Source organism: Salvelinus alpinus, chromosome 2 (assembly GCF_045679555.1).
Source record: "Salvelinus alpinus chromosome 2, SLU_Salpinus.1, whole genome shotgun sequence".
Lineage (NCBI taxonomy): Eukaryota > Metazoa > Chordata > Actinopteri > Salmoniformes > Salmonidae > Salvelinus > Salvelinus alpinus.
The window spans coordinates 114,195,012-114,222,867 of NC_092087.1; the positions used below are offsets into that span (position 1 = coordinate 114,195,012).

A 27,856-nucleotide genomic window follows, 5' to 3' on the forward strand; every position below is an offset into this window, starting at 1 on the left:
AACACCTTCCCACTAACGAGATGGACAAGCCAGCACAGGTGTAACACATACTGACTAACGAGGTGACACCAATCAGTGCGTCCTACGTGCTAACGAGCTATACGTGCTAAAGTCCAACCTCAAAACATAAATGGAAAAACCAAAAGCTTAAGAGAATGCTCACCACCAACAGAAAACAACTTCCATGTCACATTATAATCAACTACAATGCTTCACCATCACCAATATAAACATGGTGTCTGTCTAACAACAACTAAAAACAATATTTATTTTTCCCACAGAGAAACCTAAAACTCACTAACTTCTAGAACTCTCGTCTCCTTGAAACGAGCCCAAACAAAACTCATCTCCAATACGGAAAAACAGTCAAAATAAATTGTGATCCATGGCAACGCACTGGCTAAACGCAAAACATTTTGACTGCCCACCCTTGAGACAATCAGCAACCAGGTTGTTCTCACCACAGACATGTCTGATTTCAAGAGGAAACTCCTGCAATATCTGTAGTAACTTTCCACCTCACTGCAGAGCTTCTCTCTCTTTTCATTGTTCACTAGATAGGCATGTTGTTGGATCTGGGCCCAGTCCCCAATGTCATGCTCTCGTACATTTGGTTTGGCACATGTGAGAATTAACCTTGATATTCTAAAAGCACAATGTCAATATAATTGTTAGTTGGTTGCATAAATAATTACCATTACCAAATGTTACATGAAATGTAAATATGAAATATTTGGTTGCACAGTTTCTAGGTGGGATAGCCCAATGTCAAAACACATTTTTAACATGTTCAAATCAATAACCAAACAGTTTGGGATAAATTGAAAACCTAACATGTGGTATATACACAAACATCGGCCACAATAATAATATTTTTTAAAACAAGCTCCTTATAAACTGCACAAGCACCAGAAACGCTGTTGTTTTGACAAGTAGAAATAAATCACTGATATCGATTAGGGGGGACATCAGGTTGTAGGTGCTGTTGAAACTAACACAACTAAAAAAACACATGGAAATGGGAGATATCTTTCACCTCACTGGTTAGAGGACAACCTGCAGAAAACAGTCAGCTACATTTTGGAGTGATGTATTTAAATTTAGGGGTCACTAAACAAAGGAAAAAACCCTTATTTGTCATCACTCATCGATATCATGTCAAAATTATTTGTGTGACAGAAGGGAGATGAGGTTGCACGTCCTGTTAAAACTAACAGCTCAAAAACCACACAGAATATGGGAATAATGTGTACATCCCTGATTAGAGGACAATTTGTAGAAAATAGATCGCTACATTTTGAAGTGTTGCATATCGATTCAAGTGGGTCACCAACGTGGTAAGTGTAACACAGCTCCTTTTGTGTTAGTCACTTTTTGTTAAATCACATAAATAGTACTCTTCCAATTCAGAGCCTGGATTTTCCCCCTGAGGCTAATATCCATATCATGTTGAAATCAATTGAACAGGGGGCAAACATTTAGGATTCTACATTGTGACATCATTTAAATACTCCTACTACAATGTTACATCATTCCACATTGTGACATTAATTCATTGATATCATGAAACAATTCCATGTATTTTCTGATGTTTAATCAGAGATCTTTTATCAGTGTACCTCTTCCCACATTGATCACAGCTATAAGATTTCTCTCCTGTGTGTGTTCTCTGGTGTAGAGTCAGTTGGGCAGATGTAGTAAAACTCTTCCCACATTGACCACAGCTATAAGATTTCTCTCCTGTGTGTATTCTCTGGTGTAGAGTCAGAGTGCTAGATTGACCAAAACTCTTCCCACATTGACCACAGCTATAAGGTTTCTCTCCTGTGTGTATTCTCTGGTGTACAATAAGATGGCTAGATGTATCAAAACTCTTCCCACATTGAGTACAGCTATAAGATTTCTCTCCTGTGTGTGTTCTCTGGTGTGACATCAAGCTGCTTAGGTGAATAAAACTCTTCCCACATTCATTACAGCTATATGGTTTCTCTCCTGTGTGTGTTCTCTGGTGTGATATCAGGTTGCTTAGCTGAGTAAAACTCTTACCACATTGAGTACAGCTATACAATTTCTCTCCTGTGTGTATTCTCTGGTGTAGAGTCAGAGTGCTAGATTGACCAAAACTCTTCCCACATTGACCACAGCTATATGGTTTCTCTCCTGTGTGTGTTCTCTGGTGTGATATCAGGTTGCTTAGCTGAGTAAAACTCTTACCACATTGAGTACAGCTAAACGGTTTCTCCCCTGTGTGTGTTCTCTGGTGTATCTTCAGATTGCCAGATGTAACAAAACTCTTCCCACATTGATCACAGCTACAAGGTTTCTCTCCTGTGTGTATTCTCTGGTGTAGAGTCAGTTGGGCAGATGTAGTAAAACTCTTCCCACATTGATCACAGCTATAAGGTTTCTCTCCTGTGTGTATTCTCTGGTGTAGAGTCAGAGTGCTAGATTGACCAAAACTCTTCCCACATTGACCACAGCTATAAGGTTTCTCTCCTGTGTGTATTCTCTGGTGTACAATAAGATGGCTAGATGTATCAAAACTCTTCCCACATTGAGTACAGCTATAAGATTTCTCTCCTGTGTGTGTTCTCTGGTGTGACATCAAGCTGCTTAGGTGAATAAAACTCTTCCCACATTCATTACAGCTATAAGGTTTCTCTACTGTGTGGATTTTCTGATGAATTTTAATGCCTGCTGAGGAGGTGAATCTCTTCCCACAGTCAGAGCAGCAGTGAGGTTTCTTCCCTGTGGATCTCTGCTGGTGTTTCTTGAGGTGTTCTGATGTGGAGAAACTCTTCTCTGCCTTGTCAGCATCATGAGGTTGTTGAGGCTCCCCAGAGGACCCACGGTAGTCCTGTCTCTCTCCTGTGTGAACAATAAAGTCAGACAGATGGTTAAAGGCCCACAACAGCAGAAATCCACTGTAAAAAGTGATGCCAACAGCGTAGCCATGATGTTGTACAACAATTGACGTCTGTAATGAATGTAATGATTATTTGAAATTTGTCTTAAAATGAGCAAGAACAGTCATATATTGTCTTGTTTTCTCTGGTGTAGAGTCAGTTGGGCAGATGTAATAAAACTCTTCCCACATTGACCACAGCTATAAGATTTCTCTCCTGTGTGTATTCTCTGGTGTAGAGTCAGAGTGCTAGGTATGCCTTATGATTAACGAGAAGTGGTGTGATCATCATAACAACACACAGGAACTCAAGTCATTCTGTTCACCTGATCTAGAACTCCTCACAATCAAATGTCGACCGCATTATCTACCAAGGGAATTCTCTTCAATCATAATCACAGCCGTATATATTCCCCCCCAAGCAGACACATCGATGGCCCTGAACGAACTTTATCTGACTCTTTGTAAACTGGAAACCACACACCCTGAGGCTGCATTCATCGTAGCTGGGGATTTTAACAAGGCTAATCTAAAAACAAAACTCCCTAAATTCTATCAGCATATCGATTGTGCTACCAGGGCTGGAAAAACACTAGACCATTGTTATACTAATTTCCGCGACGCTTATAAGGCCCTCCCCCGCCCCCCTTTCGGAAAAGCTGACCACGACTCCATTTTGTTGATTCCAGCCTACAAACAGAAACTCAAACAACAAGCTCCCACGCTCAGGTCTGTTCAACGCTGGTCCGACCAATCTGAATCCACGCTTCAAGACTGCTTCGATCACGCGGATTGGAATATGTTCCGCATCGCGTCCAACAACAATATTGACGAATATGCTGATTCGGTGAGCGAGTTCATTAGGAAGTGCATTGACGATGTCGTACCCACAGCAACGATAAAAACATTCCCAAACCAGAAACCGTGGATTGACGGCAGCATTCGCGTGAAACTGAAAGCGCGAACCACTGCTTTTAACCAGGGCAAGGTGACCGGAAGCATGACCGAATACAAACAGTGTAGCTATTCTCTCCGCAAGGCAATCAAACAGGCTAAGTCTCAGTACAGAGACAAAATCGAGTCGCAATTCAACAGCTCAGACACAAGAGGTATGTGGCAGGGTCTACAGTCAATCACGGATTACAAAAAGAAAACCAGCCCCGTCGCGGACCAGGATGTCTTGCTCCCAGACAGGCTAAACAACTTTTTTGCCCGCTTTGAGGACAATACAGTGCCACTGACACGGCCCCCTACCAAAACCTGCGGGCTCTCCTTCACTGCAGCCGAGGTGAGTAAAACATTTAAACGTGTTAACCCTCGCAAGGCTGCAGGCCCAGACGGCATTCCCAGCCGCGTCCTCAGAGCATGCGCAGACCAGCTGGCTGGTGTGTTTACGGACATATTCAATCAATCCTTATCCCAGTCTGCTGTTCCCACATGCTTCAAGAGGGCCACCATTGTTCCTGTTCCCAAGAAAGCTAAGGTAACTGAGCTAAACGACTACCGCCCCGTAGCACTCACTTCCGTCATCATGAAGTGCTTTGAGAGACTAGTCAAGGACCATATCACCTCCACCCTACCGGACACCCTAGACCCACTCCAATTTGCTTACCGACCCAATAGGTCCACAGACGACGCAATCGCAACCACACTGCACACTGCCCTAACCCATCTGGACAAGAGGAATACCCATGTGAGAATGCTGTTCATCGATTACAGCTCAGCATTTAACACCATAGTACCCTCCAAACTCGTCATCAAGCTCGAGACCCTGGGTCTCGACCCCGCCCTGTGCAACTGGGTCCTGGACTTCCTGACGGGCCGCCCCCAGGTGGTGAGGGTAGGTAACAACATCTCCACCCCGCTGATCCTCAACACTGGGGCCCCACAAGGGTGCGTTCTGAGCCCTCTCCTGTACTCCCTGTTCACCCACGACTGCGTGGCCATGCACGCCTCCAACTCAATCATCAAGTTTGCGGATGACACTACAGTGGTAGGCTTGATTACCAACAACGACGAGACGGCCTACAGGGAGGAGGTGAGGGCCCTCGGAGTGTGGTGTCAGGAAAATAACCTCACACTCAACGTCAACAAAACAAAGGAGATGATTGTGGACTTCAGGAAACAGCAGAGGGAGCACCCCCCTATCCACATCGACGGGTCAGTAGTGGAGAAGGTGGAAAGTTTTAAGTTCCTCGGTGTACACATCACGGACAAACTGAATTGGTCCACCCACACAGACAGCGTTGTGAAGAAGGCGCAGCAGCGCCTCTTCAACCTCAGGAGGCTGAAGAAATTCGGCTTGTCACCAAAAGCACTCACAAACTTCTACAGATGCACAATCGAGAGCATCCTGTCGGGCTGTATCACCGCCTGGTACGGCAACTGCTCCGCCCACAACCGTAAGGCTCTCCAGAGGGTAGTGAGGTCTGCAGAACGCATCACCAGGGGCAAACTACCTGCCCTCCAGGACACCTACACCACCCGATGTCACAGGAAGGCCATAAAGATCATCAAGGACAACAACCACCCAAGCCACTGCCTGTTCACCCCGCTATCATCCAGAAGGCGAGGTCAGTACAGGTGCATCAAAGCAGGGACCGAGAGACTGAAAAACAGCTTCTATCTCAAGGCCATCAGACTGTTAAACAGCCACCACTAACATTTAGCGGCCGCTGCCAACATACTGACTCAACTCCAGCCACTTTAAAAATGGGAATTGATGGAAATTATGTAAAAATGTACCACTAGCCACTTTAAACAATGCCACTTAATACAATGTTTACATACCCTACATTACCCATCTCATATGTATATACTGTACTCTATATCATCTACTGCATCTTGCCATCTTTATGTAATACATGTACCACTAGCCACTTTAAACTATGCCACTTTATGTTTACATACCCTACAGTACTCATCTCATATGTATATACCGTACTCTATACCATCTACTGCATCTGCCATGCCGTTCTGTACCACCACTCATTCATATATCTTTATGTACATATTCTTTATCCCTTTACACTTGTGTGTGTGTGTAAGGTAGTAGTTGTGGAATTGTTAGGTTAGATTACTGTTGGTTATTACTGCATGGTCGGAACTAGAAGCACAAGCATTTCGCTACACTCGCATTAACATCTGCTAACCATGTGTATGTGACTAATAAAATTTGATTTGATTTGATTTCACATTAGTAGTAACATCTAAGCATGTAGATTTGAAATAAGTTATTCATGTTGTTGAAACTCTAAGCAGTGTGCCAGACGACTTTGGTCTCCAAAGGCCCCTTTCTGTGTTTAATAAAATTGTATGTAGTATATCTGCCTGGAGCGAAAATGGTGAGCAAAGATTTTAGTTTTTCACAAAGTATTCTGAATGTGATTGGGGGAAAACTCAGGGGAGTAACCTCCATTTCCAGGTTGCTTATGAGTGCATTTCACACTACTTTGGATTATAATTGTAAGGCTCGTTTGAATGTCCTGCTTAAAATATGTTTGTGTCATCATCGCAAATCAACCGCTTTGTACTTAAAAAAAACCCTTCAACCAGTAAAATGCTTTTTGTCTAGCTTTTCCATCAGCCTGACAATGAGGGTTTGTACACTGTTTGCCAAATTCGCCCATAACTTCACCTAACAACAAATAAAGGAAAATAGCTCTGTGTGTTGTACAACAGCCTATCCATCAAGGAACAGTTCTCTACACATTATGAGCAAAATATCTCCGTGTCCAAACAGACTAACGAGACCCTACTGTAAATCAAGCAGACAATAACATTATAAACATCAATTTGTTAGGGATGTTGGATCCAACGTGGAGCACGGCATAACTGTCTTTACCAGAGTAATGAATGAAGAAGCACTTTGGTTGTGGTTGCATGTTGTGATGTTTGTCATGTGACTGTCATTCAGAAAATGATTTCCTGGATCAGCTGATGATAGTTGAACATGTGACTAACTAAAAAGCTACAGTATTAAGAATGATGTGTAATTATTGAAGAACCGCGTTCATGACAGTATCCATTTGGGTGTTGTCAATAAAGTTAAGGTAACTCTCGGTTAGAACCATTGGGTTTAGCCAACTCTGAAATTATTTAGGATTTCTGTGCCCACGAAAACTGTTTCCCCAGCGTAACATAAAGAGACACTAAATGATACATAGTTCGAGGGCATTTCATAATTTTAAAAACTGGCTTTATGTAGTTTTTTTTTTTAAACTTAGCAATGTCAATAAAAATGTTTCTTTATAATTTAATTTAAATAGAATGTAGATTAACCACAGAGAATGATGTTGAGATAAAGACTCTTATAATTATTATTACTATTATAAATTAAATGAAACTGTTCCAATAAAATGTGAATATGAAAATCACAACTGGCACCAGATCAGTAGAAATGGTCAGATAACTTGGCACCAAATGGAAAAGGTTGCCGACTGCTGGTGTAGCCTATTACCAGAAACTATAGGAGCATAACGACTGCTGGTGAAGCCTATTACCAGAAACTATAGGAGCATAATGACTGCTGGTGAAGCCTATTACCAGAAACTATAGGAGCATAACGACTGCTGGTGTAGCCTATTACCAGAAACTATAGGAGCATAATGACTGCTGGTGTAGTCTATTACCAGAAACTATAGGAGCATAACGACTGCTGGTGTAGTCTATTACCAGAAACTATAGGAGCATAACGACTGCTGGTGTAGCCTATTACCAGAAACTATAGGAGCATAACGACTGCTGGTGTAGCCTATTACCAGAAACTATAGGAGCATAACGACTGCTGGTGTAGCCTATTACCAGAAACTATAGGAGCATAACGACTGCTGGTGTAGCCTATTACCAGAAACTATAGGAGCATAACGACTGCTGGTGTAATCTATTACCAGAAACTATAGGAGCATAACGACTGCTGGTGTAGCCTATTACCAGAAACTGTAGGAGCATAACGACTGCAGGTGTAGCCTATTACCAGAAACTATAGGACCATAACGACTGCTGGTGTAGCCTATTACCAGAAACTATAGGAGCATAACGACTGCTGGTGTAGCCTATTACCAGAAACTATAGGAGCATAACGACTGCTGGTGAAGCCTATTACCAGAAACTATAGGAGCATAATGACTGCTGGTGAAGCCTATTACCAGAAACTATAGGAGCATAACGACTGCTGGTGTAGCCTATTACCAGAAACTATAGGAGCATAATGACTGCTGGTGTAGTCTATTACCAGAAACTATAGGAGCATAACGACTGCTGGTGTAGTCTATTACCAGAAACTATAGGAGCATAACGACTGCTGGTGTAGCCTATTACCAGAAACTATAGGAGCATAACGACTGCTGGTGTAGCCTATTACCAGAAACTATAGGAGCATAACGACTGCTGGTGTAGCCTATTACCAGAAACTATAGGAGCATAACGACTGCTGGTGTAGCCTATTACCAGAAACTATAGGAGCATAACGACTGCTGGTGTAATCTATTACCAGAAACTATAGGAGCATAACGACTGCTGGTGTAGCCTATTACCAGAAACTGTAGGAGCATAACGACTGCAGGTGTAGCCTATTACCAGAAACTATAGGACCATAACGACTGCTGGTGTAGCCTATTACCAGAAACTATAGGAGCATAACGACTGCTGGTGTAGCCTATTACCAGAAACTATAGGAGCATAACGACTGCTGGTGTAGCCTATTACCAGAAACTATAGGACCATAACGACTGCTGGTGTAGCCTATTACCAGAAACTATAGGAGCATAACGACTGCTGGTGTAGCCTATTACCAGAAACTATAGGAGCATAACGACTGCTGGTGTAGTCTATTACCAGAAACTATAGGAGCATAACGACTGCTGGTGTAGCCTATTACCAGAAACTATAGGAGCATAACGACTGCTGGTGTAGCCTATTACCAGAAACTATAGGAGAATAACGACTGCTGGTGTAATCTATTACCAGAAACTATAGGAGCATAACGACTGCTGGTGTAGCCTATTACCAGAAACTGTAGGAGCATAACGACTGCAGGTGTAGCCTATTACCAGAAACTATAGGACCATAACGACTGCTGGTGTAGCCTATTACCAGAAACTATAGGAGCATAACGACTGCTGGTGTAGCCTATTACCAGAAACTATAGGAGCATAACGACTGCTGGTGTAGCCTATTACCAGAAACTATAGGACCATAACGACTGCTGGTGTAGCCTATTACCAGAAACTATAGGAGCATAACGACTGCTGGTGTAGCCTATTACCAGAAACTATAGGAGCATAACGACTGCTGGTGTAGTCTATTACCAGAAACTATAGGAGCATAACGACTGCTGGTGTAGCCTATTACCAGAAACTATAGGAGCATAACGACTGCTGGTGTAGCCTATTACCAGAAACTTTAGGAGCATAACATCAGAATTTACAAAGGCCAGCAGCAGCGGGAGGAGGAAGAGTTTTTTTTCTGATGGTTAGGCTATCTTGATCTCTGGCTCCCGAGTCATTTGTGTGTCTTAATTATTTAATCAAACAGCGTCCTTAAAGCATCAGACCAGTTCAGTACATATAGTTGATTTAATTAAAACACATGGGGTGTACCTATATATGGAAAAATACACATATAACATTTCAACCAATCGGTTGGCAGAAAGAAAATTAGACTCTTGGTTGACCCAAGATTTTTTTAGTTGGGGCCCTAGTGCATTCATTAAGTTCAGACCGCTTCCCTTTTTACACATTTTGTTACGTTACTTATTCTAAATTAGATTTTTTTTAAAGAATTAAATGAAAATGTTAAATGTTTTAGAAATGCTTGAGACTCAAATAAATCGATACGTCTACAGTATTTCAGGCATTGTCATTGGATGCATTTGATCAATTGTTAACGTTTTGTTGATGGTCCACTCTTGATGTTCTACACGTTACAGTGTAGCTTCAGCAATTCCTACAGAACAACATTAAAGTGTAGAACCCCTTTACTGCATATTGGTTCAACGACTGCAGAGACGGTACTTACTGGGGTTAAACGGATCTCCAACCTCCTCTTCTTCCTCCAATGTGACAGTAATCTCCCCCTCCTCCTCTTCTTTTACTGTAACATCCTCCTCCTCTTTCACTCTGAACGCGTCTTCCTCTTCTTTAACTGAAACGTCTTTCTCTTCTTCTTTCACTGTAACAGACTCACCCTCTACTTGTTTTACTGTAACAGCCTCCTCTTCCTCCTCCTCTTTCACAACAATGTTCTGCCACAGACCCTCTTTCTCGGTCCAGCAGACCGCCTCTCCTTCAACAGGAGGGGAGAAGCTTACTGACCTCATGGTCGGGGATGTTAGCTATCTAGCTATCAATAGCGACTAGGCTAGTGCTAATTTAACCAGCCAGCTACTATAGCTGACTAATACAAAATAACGTAATATTAAATTAAATAGGTTAACAAGTAGATACGGGAGAAGTGTGTCTAAAACACAGTAGGTAATATACACCGAAAGCGTATAAATAGCTTGAATCGTTCGGCTATGTTGGCTAGCAAGCGACCGAGGTGGTTGACGAGCTGTTTATGAAGAACCGTCCACTAGATTATACGTCACGCTGGCAGCGTCGCCTGAAAGACGCACATCGCCGTCTGCTGACTGGAGGGGAAACGCAGTTGAGGATCATATTTTATTTTCAGACAAAGATTATTGTAAATGGATTTAATTAAATAATACCATTATATTGAGACATACAAAGACAGGAATGTGTTGATTGATTAGTACGAATAAAAAATGTTTACCACAGCATATTTAAGGCAGTTTCATTAAGTTATACTACATCTAAATTAGCAGCTAGCTACTGTAGGTCTATACTGCTCCTACATGGTGTAGCAACACATCATATAGATGTATATAATGAACAGACTAGGTCTATACTGCTCCTACACGGTGTAACAATAAATCATATAGATGTATATAATGAACAGACTAGGTCTATACTGCTCCTACATGGTGTAACAATACATCATGTAGATGTATATAATGAACAGACTAGGTCTATACTGCTCCTACATGGTGTAACAATACATCATGTAGATGTATATAATGAACAGACTAGGTCTATACTGCTCCTACATGGTGTAACAATACATCATGTAGATGTATATAATGAACAGACTAGGTCTATACTGCTCCTACATGGTGTAACAATACATCATGTAGATGTATATAATGAACAGACTAGGTCTATACTGCTCCTACATGGTGTAACAATACATCATATAGATGTATATAATGAACAGACTAGGTCTATACTGCTCCTACGTGGTGTAACAATACATCATGTAGATGTATATAATGAACAGACTAGGTCCATACTGCTCCAACATGGCGTAACAATACATCATGTAGATGTATATAATGAACAGACTAGGTCTATACTGCTCCAACATGGTGTAACAATACATCATGTAGATGTACACTACCATTCAAAAGTTTGAGGTCACTTGTTTTTGAAAGAAAATCAATTTTTTTCATTTATTTAACTGTTTTTGCTTTGTCATTATGGGGTATTGTGTGTAGATTGATGAAGGGAAAAAATGATTTAATCCATTTTAGGATAAGGCTGTAACGTAACAAAATGTGGAAAAGGTGAAGGGGTCTGAATAATATCTGACTGCACTGTATATATAGGGCCAGTAGTTAGTGACATCACTTCACGTCATTTAGGCTCTTAACTATTTCTCATAAATCAGGTAATAAATACAAACAGTGAATGGTCATTCAATCTATAATCTCCTTTAGTTTGATATCAAAGTCGATCAGTTAGCAAACAATGACGTTCTCATTTCACCTTTTCAATCGGTCTTCATGGAATTAATTTAATTACATATTAACCATATCGATTGCATAATTGGCCTATGAGGATCCGTATGGCCGCGATCATTTACAATTCACATTACACAATATGTTTGAAGCGTGCGCTCCAAGACGCGCTCCGCGATAACAACTATAAACAATAACTGATAGCCCACTCTCCCGATCGCAACAGATAGTTCAGATGAAAGGTAACAGAGTCGGTGGACTTACGTGGATTCATGGACGCACAGAACTTCTGGAGCAGACGGAGTTAAGGAAGAGAAAGCAGCGAGATCAGGCGATGCCGTTTTCCTCCTTTTATGTGGATGAGATCTGTCGGTCATTGCCACCTGAACTAATTAAAGCGCTCTGGCCCAGCTGAGTAAGTGGCCATGAATTAAAGGATTATTCCACCAACTCCATGGGCCTTTTCTACAGAGATGGAGGTGTGTTCTAGTGGGTCTGGGCAGGTGTGAGGTAGTTAATGGAGATGGAGGTGTGTTCTAGTGGGTCTGGGCAGGTGTGATGTAGTTAATGGAGATGGGGGTGTGTTCTAGTGGGTCTGGGCAGGTGTGATGTAGTTAATGGAGATGGAGGTGTGTTCCAGTGGGTCTGGGCAGGTGTGATGTAGTTAATGGAGACGGAGGTGTGTTCTAGTGGGTCTGGGCAGGTGTGATGTAGTTAATGGAGATGGAGGTGTGCTCTAGTGGGTCTGGACAGGTGTGATGTAGTTAATGGAGATGGGGATGTGTTCTAGTGGGTCTGGGCAGGTGTGATGTAGTTAATGGAGATGGAGGTGTGCTCTAGTGGGTCTGGACAGGTGTGATGTAGTTAATGGAGACGGAGGTGTGTTCTAGTGGGTCTGGGCAGGTGTGATGTAGTTAATGGAGATGGAGGTGTGCTCTAGTGGGTCTGGACAGGTGTGATGTAGTTAATGGAGATGGGGATGTGTTCTAGTGGGTCTGGGCAGGTGTGATGTAGTTAATGGAGATGTGTTCTAGTGGGCCTGGGCAGGTGTGATGTAGTTAATGTTTGTATGATGTTGTCGTTTGTATGTTTTGTATTGTTTATAAAAAGATAATATAAAATATTTTTCCCAATGCAAAGTTACACCTCACTGTTCTATTTTGGGAGTTATTACATGAAACCAATCAGAATTCAGAAGAATGATAAAGTTAGGTGTGAAGTAATATGGAGGACCAGCCTATTACCTATGATGTTAACTACAACAGAAATAACTTCAAATGTAGAACTTAAAATTAAACAATTGTTTGCTCTCATGACTTGAGTGATTAAAGTAAACCAACGTTTTGGAAATACATAACGCCATCTAACCAAATATCAAAGAATTTTAGCTATATTCAGTTATCTTAGCCAGCCAGCTAACATTAGCTATATACAGTTATCTTAGCCAGCCAGCTAACATTAGCTATATGCAGTTATCTTAGCCAGCCAGCTAACATTAGCTATATGCAGTTATCTTAGCCAGCCAGCTAACATTAGCTTATTGCAGTTATCTTAGCTAGCCAGCTAACATTAGCTATATGCAGTTATCTTAGCCAGCCAGCTAACATTAGTTATATGCAGTTATCTTAGCCAGCCAGCTAACATTAGCTATATGCAGTTATCTTAGCCAGCCAGCTAACATTAGCTATATGCAGTTATCTACGCCAGCCAGCTAACGTTAGCTATATGCAGTTATCTTAGCCGGCCAGCTAACGTTAGCTATATGCAGTTATCTTAGCCAGCCAGCAAACATTAGCTATATGCAGTTATCTTAGCCGGCCAGCTAACGTTAGCTATTTAGCAACTAGCTATTAGCCTAACCAGCGTAGCCAACCAGCTAACGTTAGCTATTTAGCCAACTAGCTATTAGCCTAACCAGCGTAGACGACCAGCTAACGTTAGCTATTTAGCCAACTAGCTATTAGCCTAACCAGAGTAGCCAACCAGCTAACGTTAGCTATTTAGCCAACTAGCTATTAGCCTAAGCAGCGTAGCCAACCAGCGTAGCCAACCAGCTAACGTTAGCTATTTAGCCAACTAGCTATTAGCCTAACCAGCGTAGCCAACCAGCACCGAGACCATTTAGAACCAAACTAACAAAACCTAAACGTGTTTGCAGATCAAAAGATCAGAGACAAACAGAATGATGGGAGAAAATTAACCTTCAGAAGTCATTGATCAATGCTGATAAAGTGACACACTGCTTAAATAATAATGAGTAGTTATTTATGATGTAAGGTGATTTGTAGAGCAGTCAGTTGGCAGTCGCCTGCAGTGTTGAACCAAACCAAACCAATCAGGTGGTTGTTCGCTGAAGACGAATGACGTGCTGCTGATAAAGTGATACAGGCATCAACACACTGCTTTGAAGTTTAATGCTTTCAAGGCCTTGTACCTCCGGTATCAAAACATAACATCCCCATCGAAAAGTTGACAATACAAAAAGGACTATCAAAATATATCAAATTAACATGAAGATTTACTCAATGTCCCCCTCTGATGGCGAGGAAGTATAATACACCTAAACTATCAAAACCGGGCTGATAAACTGGCTGGTGTTCATGAGTTTATAAAACATATACTTTATACATTTGTCATAAATGACCTGCATTGATGAGACACACAGTGTGGATGAACGATCAGTAGTCGACAGGGTAAAAATATCACTCCTAAAGAAGATGCATTTTCCAGTTAGATACCAACTTGAAAGAGGGAACTTTAGCATAAAACCCACATGGAAAACTGAGATTCGGCAAATAACATATAAAGAGAGGCTTACTTGACACCAAACCAACAACAGTAGTTCCTAAAACATAAATTGCTAATGTATGATTTAAAACGTGGATTTTATGATGTAATGTCAACTTCTATCCCAGGACCACTCAATTTTCAAATTCTCCAAATATCTGCTGTGGATTACCCAGAATCAAATACCTTTATCACTGAGTGTATTACACCGAGTGTAATGTAAATACACTTTAACTTGTTGTCTGAAGATAAAATATACATTTTACTCAACTGCGTTACCCACTCCAGTCAACAGATGGCGGTCTGGGAATTTAAGGTTATGCTGCTGGTGTGACGTATAATCTAGTGGACGGAACGCTTCTTTCAACAGCAGCATCAGTAATTCAGCCACCTCCGTAGCTTGCTAGACAAAATAGCCGAACCAATATAGCTCTTTAGACGCATTAGTGTATATTAGCCACTGTGTTTTAAACCCACTTCTATCGTCTAGTTAGTTATCCGATTTAATTTCATATTTACAGTGTTGTTGTTAGTCAGCTAGCGGGCTGGTTAAGTTAGCATTAGCCTAGCTAACATCCCCGGCCATGCGGTCACTAAGCTACTCACCTGCTATAGAAGAAGCGGGTATCACAGTAAAACAAGAAGTAGAGGGTGATGCCGTTACTGTGAAAGAAGAGGAAGAAGCGTTCAGAGTGAAAGAGGAAGAGGATGTTACAGTAAAAGGAGAGGAGGATGCAGTTTATGGAGTGAAAGAGGAGGAGGAAGAGATGACTGTTACATCGAAAAAGGAGGAGGAGGAAGAGGAGGGACCTGGATATCTGGGCCCGGTTTCCCAAACGCATCTTAAGGCATCCAATGGTTCTAACGATGAATTTAGCCATAAGATGGTTTTGAGAAACCGTTCCCTGATTAACACTAGTAAGTACTGTCTTAAAAACAGAGGCACAAACTCTGCAGTTGTTGAACTGATGTTTGGTGTTAAAGCGGAAATCTGCAATTGCTACATCCATATTGTGACTTTTAAATTATTTATTTATAGCCATTGATTCTTGAAGAATATAACACATGGCTCATGAGCTTAGTTCAACTGTTGTTCCCCATCAGAACCCCAAATAAGCTTTTTTTACTCCAATGTTTAGAAACAATGTAAATCAACACTGTATCGCCTCAACATGGTTAAAACATGGTTAAAACTATAATGTTGATATCATGGATGGTCAGTCCTTTGCATCCATAGGTCTGTCTGTCTCTAGTTACATTTCTCCAACCCCATAATCATTTTATTACCAAAACAGTGGTGGAATGACAGATTTGTTATTGTTTGAACTGCAGATTGCTGGGTTGTGTGGGTTTTTTAAACAGCAACAAAATTGCTGCCCAGAGACTTGGTTTGGTAAACAGCTGAGGGATGGGGGAAGGAGAAGTGTAACCACTCTCAAAATCATAGGGAAAGATATTGTAGAAACCGTAACCCAACAACTAGCGACCTCGTCAAGAAGTTCAGACATCTTGGCATAACAGTTATAAGGTGTTGGCTTGACAGTCGCTGGACCCAGGTTTGAGTTCAGCTCAGGGCTACCCCCTGAATTCACTATACTATGAATACAAGGACTGGCCATCCATGATGTCATAATGATAGTTTAACCAGGTTTCTAGGCTCTATAGTATATTCTAGAATTCATCCATGATGTCAGAATGATAATTTAAACAGGTTTCTAGGATATATAGTATATTCTAGAATTCATCCATGATGTCATAATGATAGTTTAAACAGGTTTCTAGGATATATAGTATATTCTAGAATTCATCCATGATGTCATAATGATAATTTAACCAGGTTTCTAGGATATATAGTGTATTCTAGAATTCATCCATGATGTCAACATTTTAGTTTAACCAGGTTACTAGGCTATATAGTACATTCTAGAATTGCCACTGCCATTTTACCTGCTGTTGTCTTAGCTGATTAACTGTTTGTTGTAAATGTTATGTTTTTTTCATATTTTTGTGCAACACACCTCACCCAATGTGATACGGATCTGCTATTTTTTAGACCTTATAGCTAGAACCTCCATCCGAAGCTAACCAGCTAATTAGCTACTAGCTATTTAGTCATTGTTAGCCACTGCTAGCGGCCTTTACCTTTTTAGCTCAGACACCAGCCTCTTTTAGCCTGGATAATACCTGCCAGTCTGCACAGCGCGATATCAACCCTGAGCATATCGGACTGTTTTTCTCCACTACATCACCGTATTCCTGCCGTAAACTCTGGACCATTACACCAGAGTTTATAATAATCGCAGCTGGCTAGCTGCTACCGAGTGGCCCAGCCTAGACGCTAGCCTTGAGCCAGGCCCATCTCCCGGCCTGCTCAGTGGACCCTATTATCACTCGGCTACACAGCTGATGCCTCCCAGACTCTTCACTAAGACGACTAGAAGCCACTACATCACCGGATTCCTGCTGTAAGCAGGAACCTTTGCACCGGATTGGCTATAGTGGCTAACGCCCTTGTCCCAAAGCTAGCACCAGTTAGCCTCGAGCCAGGCGCATCTCCCGGCTAGCATAGTAATGACTACCTAACGGCTTCCCTAGTTCATATATTGCTGTTCACTGGACCCTATGATCACTTGGCTACATAGCTGATGCCTGCTAGATTGTTCATTAATCACGGGTCTCCATTTTGTTTATTTTGTTTATCTGTCGGCCCCAGCCTCGAACTCAGGCCCTGTGTGTAGTTAACTGACCCTCTCTGCCCATTCATTGCCATTTTACCTGTTGTTGTCTTAGCTGATTAACTGTTGTTGTCGTACCCGTTGTTGTCTTAGCTAGCTCTCCCAATCAACACCTGTGATTGCTTTATGCCTCGCTTTATGTCTCTCTAATGTCAATATGCCTTGTATACTGTTGTTTAGGGTAGTTATCATTGTTTTATTTTACTGCAGAGCCCTTAGTCCCACTCAACATGCCTCAGAGAGCTCGTTTGTCCTGACTCCCACACATGCGGTGACCTCACCTAGCATAACTAGAGCCTCCAGAGATGCAACCTCTCCTATCGTCACTCAATGCCTAGGTTTACCTCCACTGTACCCGCACCCTACCATACTCCTGTCTGTACATTATGCCTTGAATCTATCCTACCACGCCCAGAAATCTGCTCCTTATCTTCTCTGTACCCATCGCACTAGACAACTAATTCTGATAGCTTTTAGCCGTACCCTCATCCTACTCCTCTTGATGTCCTTGCCGTGTCTGAGTCCTGGCTCTAGAAGGCCACCAAAAATTCTGAAATGTCCATCCCCAACTACAACATTTTCCGTCAAGATAGAACTGCCAAAGGGGGGGGAGTTGCAATCTACTGCAGAGATGGCCTGTATAGTTCTGTCATACTTTCCAGGTCTACGCCCAAACAGTTCAAGTTTCTAATTTAAAAAATGAATCTGTCCAGAAATAAGTCTCTCACTGTTTCCGCCTGTTACAGACTCCCAGCTGTGCCCTGGACACCATATGCGAATTGATTGCCCTCATCTATCTTCAGAGTTTGTTCTGTTAGGTGACCTAAACTGGGAAATGCTTAACACCCCGGCCATCCTACAATCCAAGCTAGATGCCCTCAATCTCACACAAATTATTGAGGAACCCACCAGGTACAACCCTAAATCCGTAAACATGGGCACCCTCATAGATATTATCCTGACCAACTTGCCCTTCAAATACACCTCTACTGTTTTCAATCAGGATCTCAGCAATCACTGCCTAATTGCCTGCATCCGTTATGGGTCCGCGGTCAAACGACCACCCCTCATCACTGTCAAATGCTCCCTAAAACACTTCTGCATGCAGGCCTTTCTAATCGACCTGGCCCGGGTATCTTGGAAGGATATTGACCTCTTCCCGTCAGTCGAAGATGCCTGGTCGTTCTTTTACAGTAATTTCCTCACCAACTTAACTTCTCTGGGATATGTGGGACGGTAGCGTCCCACTTGGCCAAAAGCCAGAAAAAATGTAGCGCGCCAAATTCAAATATACTACTATAAAAATCAATCTTTCATGAAATCACACATGAAAGACACCAAATTAAAGCTACACATGTTGTGAATCCAGCCAACATGTCTGATTTCAAAAAGGATTTACGGCGAAAGCACACCAAACAATTATGTTAGCTCAGTACATAGCCACAGGAAAAGACAGCCATTTTCCCAGCAAAAGATAGTAGTCACAAAAAGCAGAAATAGAGATCAAATTAATCACTAACCTTTGATGATCTTCATCAGATGACACTCATAGGACATCATGTTACACAATACATTTTGTTCGATAATGTGCATATTTATATCCACAAATCTCGGTTTAGATTGGCGCCATGTTCAGAAATGCCTCCAATATATCCGGAGAAATTGCAGAGAGCCACGTCAAATAACAGATATACTCATCATAAACTTTGATGAAAGACACATATTTTACATAGAATTAAAGATACACTTGTTCTTAATGCAACCGCTGTGTCAGATTTAAAAAAAACTTTACGTAAAAAGCACACCATGCAATAATCTGAGTTAGTTAGTGCCACAATAAATCGTTGTTTTGTTCGATAATGTCCATGACTTATGTCTAAGTAGCTACTTTTGCTAGTATGTTTACTGCACATGTCCAAATGCTCGCGCAGATGCAGGTGAACTCGGACAAAAACTTCAAAAAGATATATAACAGGTAGAATAAACTGGTCAAACTAAGTAGAGAATCAATCTTCAGGATGTTGTTATCATAACTATCCAATAACGTTCCAACCGGAGCATTCCTTCATGTCTGTAGAAGTTATGGAACGCAAGGCGATATCATGAGGAAAGCGCTTGACCAGGAACTGGCAATCTGCCAGACCACTGACTCATTCCCCTCCCATCCGGTCCCACAACACAGCATAAGCTTCGTTCCACGTTCTACAGACTGTTGACATCTAGTGGAAGGCGTAGGAAGTGCAAACAGATCCATATCTTACAGGGAATTGAATCACCGATGAGTTGAACATTGACCAGTCTCAGAATTCTCACTTCCTGTTTGGATTTTTTCTCAGGTTTTTGCCTGCCATATGAGTTCTGTTATACTCACAGACATCATTCAAACAGTTTTAGAAACTTCAGAGTGTTTTATATCCAATACTAATAATAATGTGCATATATTAGCATCTGGGACAGAGTAAGAGGCAGTTCAGTTCAACAGCTCCCCACCCCCAGCAGATACTTCCCCAAGCCTCCCTAGCTTCTCCTTCACCCAAATCCAGATAGCTGATGTTCTGAAAGAGTTGCAAAACCTGGACCTGTACAAATCAGCTGGGCTAGACAATCTGGACCATCTCTTTCTAAAATTATCCGCCGCCATTGTGGAACCCCTATTACTAGTCTGTTCAACCTCTCTTTCGTATCGTCAGAGATTCCGAAAGAATCAGACCAAAGTCGTCTGGCACAGTGCTTAGAGTTTCAACTACATGAATAACTTATTTCTTGTCTACAATCATCGATGTGTACTAATGTGAAAACAAGACAATATATGACTGTTCTTGCTCATTTTAAGACAAATTTCAAATAATCATTACATTCATTACAGACATCAATTGTTGTACAACATCATGGCTACGCTGTTGGCATCACTTTTTTACAGTGGATTTCCCCTGTTGTGGGCCTTTAACCATCTGTCTGACTTTGTTGTTCACACAGGAGAGAGACGGGACTACCGTGGGTCCTCTGGGGAGCCTCAACAACCTCATGATGCTGACAAGGCAGAGAAGAGTTTCTCCACATCAGAACACCTCAATAAACACCTGCAGAGATCCACAGGGAAGAAACCTCACTGCTGCTCTGACTGTGGGAAGAGATTCACCTCCTTAGCAGGCATTAAAATTCATCAGAAAATCCACACAGTAGAGAAACCTTATAGCTGTCAATGTGGGAAGAGTTTTACTCATTCAACCAGCCTGATATCACACCAGAGAACACACACAGGAGAGAAACCGTATAGCTGTGATCAATGTGGGAAGAGTTTTGTTACATCTGGCCATCTGAAGATACACCAGAGAACACACACAGGAGAGAAATCTTATAGCTGTGATCAATGTGGAAAGAGTTTTGGTCGATCTGGCCAGCTGACATCACACCAGAGAATACACACAGGAGAGAAATCTTATAGCTGTGGTCAATGTGGGAAGAGTTTTACTACATCTGCCCAACTGACTCTACACCAGAGAACACACACAGGGGAGAAACCGTTTAGCTGTACTCAATGTGGTATGAGTTTTACTCAGCTAAGCAACCTGATATCACACCAGAGAACACACACAGGAGAGAAACCTTATAGCTGTGATCAATGTGGGAAGAGTTTTGCTGCATCTAGCACTCTGACTCTACACCAGAGAATACACACAGGAGAGAAATCTTATAGCTGTGATCAATGTGGAAAGAGTTTTGGTCGATCTGGCCAGCTGACATCACACCAGAGAATACACACAGGAGAGAAATCTTATAGCTGTGGTCAATGTGGAAAGAGTTTTGGTCGATCTGACCATCTGACATCACACCAGAGAACACACACAGGAGATAAACCTTATACCTGTGGTCAATGTGGGAAGAGTTTTACTACATCTGGCTCTCTGACTGTACACCAGAGAACACATACAGGAGAGAAACCTCATAGCTGTGATCAATGTGGGAAGAGGTACACTGATAAAAGATCTCTGATTAAACATCAGAAAATACATGGAGTTGTTTCATGATATCAATGAATTAATGTCACAATGTGGAATGTTTTAACATTGTAGTAGGAGTATTTTAATGATGTCACAATGTAGAAGCCTAAATGTTTGTCCCCTGTTCTATTGATTTCAACATGATATGGATATTAGCCTCAGGGGGAAAATCCAGGCTCTGAATTGGAAGAGTACTATTTATGAGATTTAACAAAAAGTGACTAACACAAAAAGAGCTGTGTTACACTTACCATGTTGATGACCCACTTGAATCAAAATGCAACACTTCAAAATGTAGCGATCTATTTTCTACAAATTGTCCTCTAATCAGGGATGTACACATTACTCCCAAATTCTGTGTGGTTTTTGAGCTGTTAGTTTTAACAGGACGTGCAACCTCATCTCCCTTCTGTCACACAATTAATTTTGACATGATATCGATGAGTGATGACAAATAAGGGTTGTGTTCCTTTGTTTAGCGACCCCTACATTTAAATGCATCACTCCAAAATGTAGCTGACTGTTTTCAGCAGGTTGTCCTCTAACCAGTGAGGTGAAAGATATCTCCCATTTCCATGTGTTTTTTTTAGTTGTTAGTTTCAACATCACCTACAACCTGATTTCCCCCCTAATCGATATCCGTGATTTATTGCTACTTGTCAAAACAACAGTGTTTCTGGTGCTTGTGCAGTTTATAAGGTGCTTGTTTTTAAAAAAGTATTATTGTGGCCGATGTTTGTGTATATACCACATGTTAGGTTTTCAATTCATCCCAAACTGTTTCTGCATATTGGTTATTGATTTGAAGATGTTAAAAATGTGTTTTGACATTGGGCTATCCCACCTCCAACTATGCAACCAAATATTTCATATTTACATTTCATGTAGCATTTGGTAATGGTAATTATTTATGCAACCAACTGACAATTATATTGACATTGTGCTTTTAGAATAGCAGGGTTCATTCTCAGATGTGCCAAACCAAATGTACTAGAGCATGACATTGGGGACTGGGCCCCGATCCAACAACATGCCTATCTAGTGAACCCTGAAAAGAGAGAGAAGCTCTGCAGTGAGGTGGAAAGTTACTACGGATATTGCAGGAGTTTCCTCTTGAAATCAGACAAGTCTGTTGTAAGGACAACCTGGTTGCTGATTGTCTCAAGGGGGGCAGTCAAAATGTTTTGCGTTTAGCCAGTGCGTTGCCATGGATCACAATTTATTTTGACTGTTTTTCCGTATTGGAGATGAGTTTTGTTTGGGCTCGTTTCAAGGGGACGAGAGTTCTAGAAGTTAGTGAGTTTTAGGTTTCTCTGTGGGAAAAATAAATATTGTTTTTAGTTGTTGTTAGACAGACACCATGTTTATATTGGTGATGGTGAAGCATTGTAGTTGATTCTAATGTGACATGGAAGTTGTTTTCTGTTGGTGGTGAGCATTCTCTTAAGCTTTTGGTTTTTCCATTTATGTTTTTAGGTTGGACTTTAGCACATATAGCTCGTTAGCACGTAGGACCCACTGATTGGTGTCAGTATGTGTTACACCTGTGCTGGCTTGTCCATCTCGTTAGTGGGAAGGTGTTTCACCTGAGCTGGTGCAGGTTCTATTTAAGAGTGTCTGGCCCAGTGCTCCAGTTGTCTTGATAGATGTGGAGAGTCAACACCTTTAGTTGCTCCACCTTTTTGGTTTGCTTCCTGTCTTTAAGTTTGGTGTGGATTTTTTTCTTTTGTTTGCTTCTTCTTGGGCAGATTTAGTGGGTCTCATGGTGGGTGTCTTTTAGGTCCCAGTTGTTGTTACTTGTCAATTTTCAGAGGACACCCCCATAGTGTCTTTCAGAGCCCCTCCTAAAAAAACAAGCTGATATTTTGGGTTGGATGTTGCATCCAATTAATATTTTAATCAATGGCATTTCTTTAGAATGTTCATTAGTCTTTCAGTTGTTAGTCTTATGTTTGTTGTGTCCTAAATATTTCTGTATATTTTCATTGTTTTTTCCTGTGAAGCCATTGTGTTGCATCCATGTCTGAAATGTGCTGTATAAATAAAGCTTGATTTGATTTGAACAAATGAACCCAATGACTGACCAATCAACAGACTCTTGGTCCATCTTAGTATGAAAAACAGTATCAATCCCACTTTTCCAGCCTGCTGAAGGCGTGGTGGAGTGGTAAACACCGCCCCCGGCTCTACCGGGGGCTTGAGGTGGTCTCCCACAGCTCTGATGGTGGAGTGGTAAACACCACCCCCGGCTCTACCAGGGGCTTGAGGTGGTCTCCCACAGCTCTGCTGGTGGAGTGGTAAACACCACCCCCGGCTCTACCAGGGGCTTGAGGTGGTCTCCCACAGCTCTGATGGTGGAGTGGTAAACACGACCCCCGGCTCTACCAGGGGCTTGAGGTGGTCTCCCACAGCTCTGCTTATGTCATGTTCTGTGGCCTTGCCGTTCCATTTCTTGACTGCCCCTGCAACACAGAAAGAATCTAATTTAGTCATATTATATAAAACACTCAAAGTAATGGATATGGAGTGTCTACGGCCTCAGTTACACCTGGCACCTAAATGTGACTTCTGTCATCCGATCACTCTCGAAACGCTCTGGGGACAAACTTTGCTGCCCTGTTTCCAGTTGTCCACATGGCTGGGAGAACCTATTCAAGTAAGGAAATAGATTTGGAAAATGTAAAAACAACGATGTATTATTAGCTAACTAGCTACAGTGCAGGCTAACTCAAATAAGCTGCTAAATGAGCTAACTAGTTGGCTAGCAAATACTGTATAGATAGATAGATAGCTAAGTGAATTAAATATCATCAGCTACCTAACTTCATATTAGCTATCTTGATGTATTTATCACTGTAAAAAACAAACTCCAAATGCATTTGTAGGTAGCTAGCTAACAGCCATGGAGGAGGGTGAAAGGATAGCAGCCCCAACTGTCAGTGAGAGAGGAGGCTATTCTGGATAGGGCAGGTACTTTTGTGTTGTTCCTGTCCCTAGAAGTGAGGACGGAGATAATACTAACATAATATTCAGTGTGGTGTATTTTGACTACAATGAAGTGTGTTTCTTGTGAGGTTTTCTGTCCTCAGATAAAGAGCTCTATGAAAGCCAGTCTACATATGAAGAGGTCCCAATGAAGAGCAGTGGTTCTCAGTCCTGGGGACTCAAAGAGGCACATTGTTGTTTTTGCCTCAGCACTGCACAGCTGATTCAAATGATCAACTCGTCATCAAGCTTCAAGTGGTATTTATGTATTCATTTGTGATGCCATCCTTGATATGATCCTGTTATTGTCACATGTACACATGTACATATGTGTGCCCATGCATCTATCAATCCAATGTTATCATGATTTGTTATCAGGGATATTATACTTTAGTAATCCACAATGACCTGGTGATGTAACAGTCTAATAATTACATTGTCTTCCATATTCCTACAGATACCTTGTAGCTGGAGATTCCTTCAAAACGATTGCCTACAGTTACCGTGTAGGGGACTGCAAGGTTGGGTGACCAGGGTCATCTGGGACTGCCTCCTGGAGGAATGCAGATGTGTGAAGGCTACCTGTGTCCTGCGTAACTTCATGAGGATGGACACGAGGACCAGGAGGGGATCTGCAGCTCGCCGCCGTGTCCCAGAGGAGGAGTCTGCTGCTCTGCAGGATGTTTCAAGGATGGGGTCCAACAACGCAGCAAGAGAGGCAATCCGTGTGCAGGAGATCTTCACCTCCTACTTCTTCAAAGAGGGTGCTGTTCCCTGGCAACACCATAGACTACACTATGCACAACCAAAGGCTCTTTTAAGAGGGTGCTGTTCCCTGGCAACACCATAGACTACACTATGCTCAACCAAAGGCTCTTTTAAGAGGGTACTGTTCCCTGGCAACACCTTAGACTACACTATGCTCATTTTAGAGCCATTCACATTGCAATAAGAGTATTCTTCCATTTACTTAGCTATGTCAACTGCAGTTATTCAAATCACAGTTACTCTCCCTTTGATTTCTACTTCTCAGGTGAGGGTGCTGTTTAGGTAAGGGTGTGATGTCTGTGCAAAAACAAAACAGGCTGTTTTAAATCACCCATATTGCAGAAATGTAGAGCAATTAGACACTCTATAACCCACACCTACACACTCATGTATCAATCTGATTGATGGATTGTGTTGTTCAGTAAGCAGGCTCAGGTGTATTACTGTGGCTCCTTCCACCTTCAAAGAATAGGCAAGAGGGCCAACCATGGAGAATAGTAAGACACTTCATTATTTCTATAACTACACTATATTGTTTGTCCTTGTGGGTCATTTCATGTTTTTCAGCATAAAGTACTCTGCAGCCACTTAGTGTGGTGTGGACACCAGGTGAGGCCACACACAGATTCCTGTTGAACACTGTGGCTTTAACTACCTTATTTTCTCAATAACAGTCTCTCTCCTTCACTTCATCCCTCTCTCCCCTTCTCCCTAAATCCTCTAGGTTATATCAGCTGTGTCGGTGAACCCCTACAGCATCTGAACTGGCTACATAGAGGGCACAGCATGATCAGAGGTGAGAGGTCACTTGGTCAGGTCAACAGGAAGTATTATTAAAGAGATGCTTTACATTGAAATACAGACAGAGATGCAGTAGTCCCAGAGTTAATGATCCCAGGTCAGTTTTGCATTTCACCTCCTGATTGATGACTAACAATGTTAGAATAAAAAATAAAAACACAAGGCTTAAACATGCTCTCTCTCTCCATCTGTCTCTCGTCTGCAGATATGTTTTGATGTGAGAGGATGCCAACCCCTAGTCCCATCATCGCCATCTCAGCTGCTTTAAAGATAACCTTTGGGCCGACTAGAGACACTGCTATGTAATTGTGATGAACTGAGAGAATATTTAGGTAGCACTGTGATTCATTAATCATGTGCTGCCTTCCCTGCTCCTATGTGCTTACCTCTTTCCCTTTCTGTCTTTTACACCTCTCTCTCCACCTCCTCTTTCTTCCTCTGTTTTTATAATGCACAACAGATGTGCATTGAAGTACAGATTGAACTTGTATTTATAACACTTGGATGAGCTTTTCAATAAAGCGTTTCACATTCTCTACTGGGTGAAATGAAGTGTAATGTGATGAAATACTCCACCTATCCTGTGTTTATCAGATCAATGCAGATGAAGGGCATTAGATGTTGAGATGAACCGGTGTTGGAGTATTTACATGATGCATAGGAAGTGTAGTGTACTGTTTTTTAACATTATATTTCTGTATATATGAATTAACTAGTTAAATCCTGTTTCTAGTCTATTAGTTACAATGTGTAACCATTGATGTCCCAGGACCAAGATTGGTAAACACTGTTGAAGTGTAGAATTGTAATACATACATGCAGACACAGCGTCATTCAAAGACTGGAATTTGATACTCCTGGTATTGGATATGACTGAAAAATAATCTCAAAGACATTCATACCTAAACTGCACCTTTATTTGCCAAGGTACAGTACATGATCAGTGAATATATTAAATGTACAGGCTACAATGTGGGGATCTCATGCATGGTAATAACTACATGTATATACGACTTGCATCCTTGGCACAACATGATATTATAATCTACTCAATCCATAGGCTTCATTAATGTCATTCAGGCTGTTTTGAAGTTGATACAACTGGCTATGATAGCTGAGGTTCATAGATAGGTTCTGAACTAATATGTGTACCAAACGTTTGGGTCCATACACAGATCGGCTAGATAGCTAGCTACACATCCATGGGCATACAGGGATTTTAATAATCCACTGCACAATAAGCAAGAACATAGTTAGCTACGTTATTTCATCTATCTGCATGGCAAATATCAGCAAGGAAAGCTTACAAAATTGTACATTAAATTTGCAGTAAATTCTTCAGCTAGCTAGATTCTATACATCCACTGTTTTCCAAAACGACAGTCTGGTTTGCTGGTTGTTTCAGGAGTCCCTAAAACAACCAGAATTACAATTTCATACTCATGTCACAACACCCATAAAGCTAGCCAGCTAGCTGGCTAATGTTAGCTAGTCAGCTAGCTGGCTAATGTTAGCTAGTCAGCTAGTTGGCTAATGTTAGCTAGTCAGCTAGCTGGCTAATGTTAGCTAGTCAGCTAGCTGGCTAATGTTAGCTAGTCAGCTAGCTGGCTAATGTTAGCTGGGTCAGCTAGCTGGCTAATGTTAGCTAGTCAGCTAGTTGGCTAATGTTAGCTAGTCAGCTAGCTGGCTAATGTTAGCTAGTCAGCTAGCTGGCTAATGTTAGCTAGTCAGCTAGCTTGCTAAATCACGATTTTTGGAAATGAACTTTATGATAAAAAAAATGCATAATCGTTTGTCTCTACATTAACTAACATTCCTGTCAACTGTGCATGTTTTTGCATGATTCGTTTTGACGTTATAATCACTTACATTTGCTTCCATCTTAGTACTGTTGTCCACCATCTTTGATCCAGTTCAGTTCTGTGTAGTGGTACCCCTCTCTCGAAGTATTTCTTTCAGCCATCTTTGCTGAAGAAAGTCTAACAATCACTAGTGAAGCAGCAGCCTCCCCCGGTCCTAGTGCCGGCCCGTTAAGAAGTTTAAGATGCGATGGAATGGTTGACGAAAAAAATAAATC

The 27,856-nt window shown here is 41.6% G+C and overlaps 3 protein-coding genes and 2 long non-coding RNA genes across 5 annotated transcripts in view; 2 read left to right on the forward strand and 3 right to left on the reverse strand.

The window, feature by feature from the left end:
• LOC139549976 (parathymosin-like) overlaps positions 1–27,856 on the reverse strand; it is a 253,145-nt gene that overhangs the window by 104,119 nt on the left and 121,170 nt on the right. The gene's annotated exons all lie outside the window — the stretch shown is intronic.
• On the reverse strand, positions 287–17,996 carry LOC139552448 (zinc finger protein 135-like). The gene is made up of 3 exons (XM_071364208.1): positions 17,953–17,996; positions 15,096–15,152; positions 287–2,924 (listed from the first exon to the last, which is right to left on the reverse strand). Exons 1-3 carry the CDS (start codon positions 17,994–17,996, stop codon positions 1,562–1,564), a joined length of 1,464 nt encoding a protein of 487 aa, XP_071220309.1. The 3' UTR covers positions 287–1,561.
• Positions 19,636–22,533, forward strand: LOC139549215 (zinc finger protein 180-like). The gene has a single exon (XM_071359441.1). The coding sequence runs from the start codon at positions 20,113–20,115 to the stop codon at positions 21,250–21,252; it is 1,140 nt and encodes a 379-aa protein (XP_071215542.1). The 5' UTR covers positions 19,636–20,112; the 3' UTR covers positions 21,253–22,533.
• LOC139550517 (uncharacterized) lies at positions 23,959–26,315 on the forward strand. The gene is made up of 2 exons (XR_011670062.1): positions 23,959–25,774; positions 25,985–26,315. It is a non-coding gene; the product is annotated as an uncharacterized lncRNA (long non-coding RNA).
• On the reverse strand, positions 26,691–27,854 carry LOC139550528 (uncharacterized). The gene is made up of 2 exons (XR_011670065.1): positions 27,649–27,854; positions 26,691–27,190 (listed from the first exon to the last, which is right to left on the reverse strand). It is a non-coding gene; the product is annotated as an uncharacterized lncRNA (long non-coding RNA).

Excerpts from the sequence above, each read along its gene's own strand:
- LOC139552448 (XM_071364208.1), bottom strand. The coding sequence starts at position 17,996 with ATGGTGTCCAGGGCACAGCTGGGAGTCTGTAACAGGCGGAAACA. Across the intron at positions 15,153-17,952 it reads GTCTGTAACAGGCGGAAACA|TAACGGCATCACCCTCTACT; the intron begins GTGAGAGACTTA and ends CTTCTTTCACAG. Across the intron at positions 2,925-15,095 it reads ACCCGCTTCTTCTATAGCAG|TGGATTTCTGCTGTTGTGGG; the intron begins GTGAGTAGCTTA and ends CACTTTTTACAG.
- LOC139549215 (XM_071359441.1), top strand. The coding sequence starts at position 20,113 with ATGGCTACGCTGTTGGCATCACTTTTTTACAGTGGATTTCCCCTGTTG.